Raw genomic sequence first — 3,408 nt, forward strand, 5'->3', positions numbered from 1 at the left:
CAGCCGAGAGCTGGGTGGGCGTGCCTTTCCCCGGGGCCCCTCCCCACGCGCACCCGGAGGACGGGGCTGGACGGGTGAGCCTGTCCTGCTGCTCAGCCGCAGGTCTGTCTGCCCATCCCAGAGCCCTGTGGCCACCGGGATATCCACGCGCTGGTGATGGGCGGAGTGCAGTCCCGGAGCGGGCATTGGCCGTGGCAGGCCAGTCTGCACTTTCAGAAAATCCCCCTGTGTGGAGGCAGCCTGCTCAGTCACCGTTGGGTGCTCTCGGCTGCACACTGCTTCAATAAGTGAGTCCTGGGGTGGCAGGGGTGGGTGGGGGCAGCAGTGTCCTGTGACCTCTGCCAATGTCCGATCCCTCACCTGGATTCGCAAGTTGCACGCCGATGCGACCTGACATTCTCCTGAACCCCAGGCCCCGCTGCATCCAGTCACACCTATGCAAGTTCCTTTTGGTGACCTTGGAGGCACCCTGTTCAAGTTCTTCCAGAATCTTCTTCCAGCATGTTTCCCCACACTTGGGTATTCTCCCATTTTATTTCAACCCAACCACCCTTTGTACCACCCTTATTCTACCTGCTGGTGGATGTGCAACACAGGTGAGGAGGACTGAGCTGAGGTGAGGTACCTGTGGGGTACCAAGCTGGCCTGTGGCAAGCACCCCTAAGAGCGGTGTTGACGCCATCCTGCGGAGCACCCCTCATTACCACTGGTGCACTCACTTGCTCCTCTTTGGGACTGCATAGGAGTCCCCCTGGAGGACTGGCTCAATTCAAGTATCCTTAGGACAGCTCTGGGAGGTGGCAAGACTCCACCCTCCTGCTCCACCACCACAGGTCCCAGGTTCTGGGACTTTGGTTGTGGCCTTGCTGGGCTCTCCCATTTCTGCAGGAGGCTCTTGGGCCCTGACAAGGACCTGCTAATGGCATCCAGAATGAGCAAGTAGTAGCAATCCTACAGTCACACCTCATGGATTGGGCCCCTGCCATGCTCAGGGGACCAACCCTCCTTCCAGGCCCCTGACTGCTCTCTTCTTCTTTGCCAGGAACCGTGATCCCTCCCAGTGGAAAGTTCAGTTTGGTGAGCTGACTTTCAAGCCATCTTTCTGGAACCCGTGGGCCTATGCCAGTCGTTACAGGGTGCAGAATATCATTGTGCATCCCCACTACACTGGACTTCCAGCCAATGATATTGCACTAATTGGGCTGGCCTCCTCTGTCACTTATAACAAGAACATCAAGCCCATTTGTGTCCTGTCCTCTACCTTCATGTTCAAGCACCGGCCTGACTGCTGGGTGACTGGCTGGGGAGTACTCAATGAACAACACGGTGAGGCTGGGGACAGGAGGGTGGGGGAATGGAGGGTCAGGATGGGTATTACCCTCCACCCCTGTTTCTACCATGCAGACACAGTGGCTCTTCCTTAGTATGGGGGGACAGCCTCAGTCCCTCTTGCTGGCCTGCACAGTACGCTCTCCTCACCTGCTTTTCTACTCTTGCTCCTGCTTGCAAGAGCAGGAACCAGACACTCAGTTCTCTCCCTTCTGGAGACCATGGAGACCTGAAGGAGAGTTTGAGAGGGAGGCTAGCTTGGCTCAGGCCTTCAAGGGTAGGGGGGTTCTGGAGGGCTGGGTGACAAAGACCTCAGGCACTGACTTTTTAAAGTTGAAAATCACAAACCATAAAATGTTCAGGTGTAAAATATACAATTTTAAAATATACAATTCAATGATCTGCACTTTATAGTCAAGAACTGCTTAATGACAGGGATATATTCTGAGAAATGCATCATTAGGGGATTGTATCATTGTGGGACCAACATAGAGTGACCTAACACAAACCTTGATGGCACAGCCTGCTCCACACTCAGTCTGTGTGGTATAGCCTATTACTCCTGGGCTATAAACCTGTGCAGCATGTGACTGTTTGAGTACTGTAGGCAATTGTCACACAATGATAAGTATTTGTGTATCTAAGCATATCTAAACATAGAAATGGCACAGTAAGAATACAGTATAAAAGTCTAAAAATGGCCCATCTATATAGGGTACTTAGCATGAATGGAACTTGCAGGACTGGGTGTTGGTCTGGGTGAGATGGTGAGTGAATGTAAAGGCCTAGGACTTTACCATACACTACAGTAGACTTTATAAACATTGTGCACATAGACTGCACTAAATTTTATTTATTTATTTATTTATTTATTTATTTTTGAGTTGGAGTCTCACTCTGTCGCCCAGACTGGAGTACAGCGGCCGCTCCTGGCCGCCGCAGCCTCGACCTGCTGGGCTCCGGTGATCCTTCCGCCTCAGCCTTCCAAGTAGCTGGAACTACAGGCGCGCGCTACCACGCCCGGCTAATTTTTTGATTTATTGTAGAGATGAGGTCTCGCCAAGTTGCCCAGGTGGGTCTTGAACCCGCGGGCTCAGGCAATCCACTCACCTCAGCCTTCCAAAGTGTGGGATTACAGGCTGAGCCACCGAGCCCGACCTATTTACTTATTTTTAAAATATGGAACACTTCACGAATTTGCATGTCAAATTTATTTAAAACATTTAATTTAAAACATTTTAATTTAAAACATTTTTTCCAGCTGGCCTCGGTGGCTCAGCCTGTAATCCCGTGCCTTTGGGAGTCTGAGGTGAGTGGATTGCCTGAGCCCGCAGGTTTGAGACCCGCCTGGGCAGGTGAGACCTTATCTCTACAATAAATCAAAAAATTAGCCGGGTGTGGTAGCACACGCCTGTAATTCTGGCTACTTGGAGGCTGAGGCAGAAGGATCACCGGAGCCCAGCAGGTCGAGGCTGCGGTGGCCGGGAGCAGCCACTGCACTCCAGTCTGGGCGACAGAGTGAGACTCCAACTCAAAAAAAAAATAAAATAAAATAAATTTTAAAAAATAAAACATTTTTTCCTTCAGTAAGTCACTGTAAATTTTTTACTTTATAGACTTTTAAATTGTTTTACTGTTACTCTTTTGTTATAATAATTAGCTTAAAACAAACACATTGTAGAGCTGTATGCAATATTTTCATTATTTCCATTTTTATTTTTTACTTTTAAAACTTTTGTTAAACCACACATTAACCTCGGCCTGCACAGGATCACGATCACCAAGATGTCACTAGGCAATAGGAATTTTTCTGCTCCATTATAATCTTATGGGACCACCATCTTATATGTGATCTTTCGTTGGCCAAAATATCACTATATGGCTCATGACTATATTTACAAAGTTATACGACCATTACCACTATCTAATTTCAGTTTTCGTTCTCTTAAAATGTAATCTCAACCGGGCTTGGTGGCTCAGCCTGTAATCCCACGCCTTTGGAAGGCTGAGGTGAGTAGATTGCCTGAGCCCCGCAGGTTCGAGACCCGCCTGGGCAGTGAGACCTCATCTCTACCTTCT

General features: G+C 49.4%; 1 protein-coding gene across 1 annotated transcript in view; it reads left to right on the forward strand.

Annotated features, from left to right (window-relative positions):
* PRSS41 (protease, serine 41) overlaps positions 1 to 3,408 on the forward strand; it is a 12,135-nt gene that overhangs the window by 756 nt on the left and 7,971 nt on the right. Inside the window, exons 2-3 of the mRNA XM_021715125.1 lie at positions 122 to 287; positions 1,043 to 1,326. Of these exons, the coding sequence (XP_021570800.1) occupies positions 122 to 287; positions 1,043 to 1,326 (450 nt within the window). The remainder of the gene's footprint in view (positions 1 to 121; positions 288 to 1,042; positions 1,327 to 3,408) is intronic.

This window comes from Carlito syrichta, unplaced genomic scaffold (genome assembly GCF_000164805.1).
Source record: "Carlito syrichta isolate Samal-C Ts95f unplaced genomic scaffold, Tarsius_syrichta-2.0.1 Scaffold306686, whole genome shotgun sequence".
NCBI classification, from domain to species: domain Eukaryota; kingdom Metazoa; phylum Chordata; class Mammalia; order Primates; family Tarsiidae; genus Carlito; species Carlito syrichta.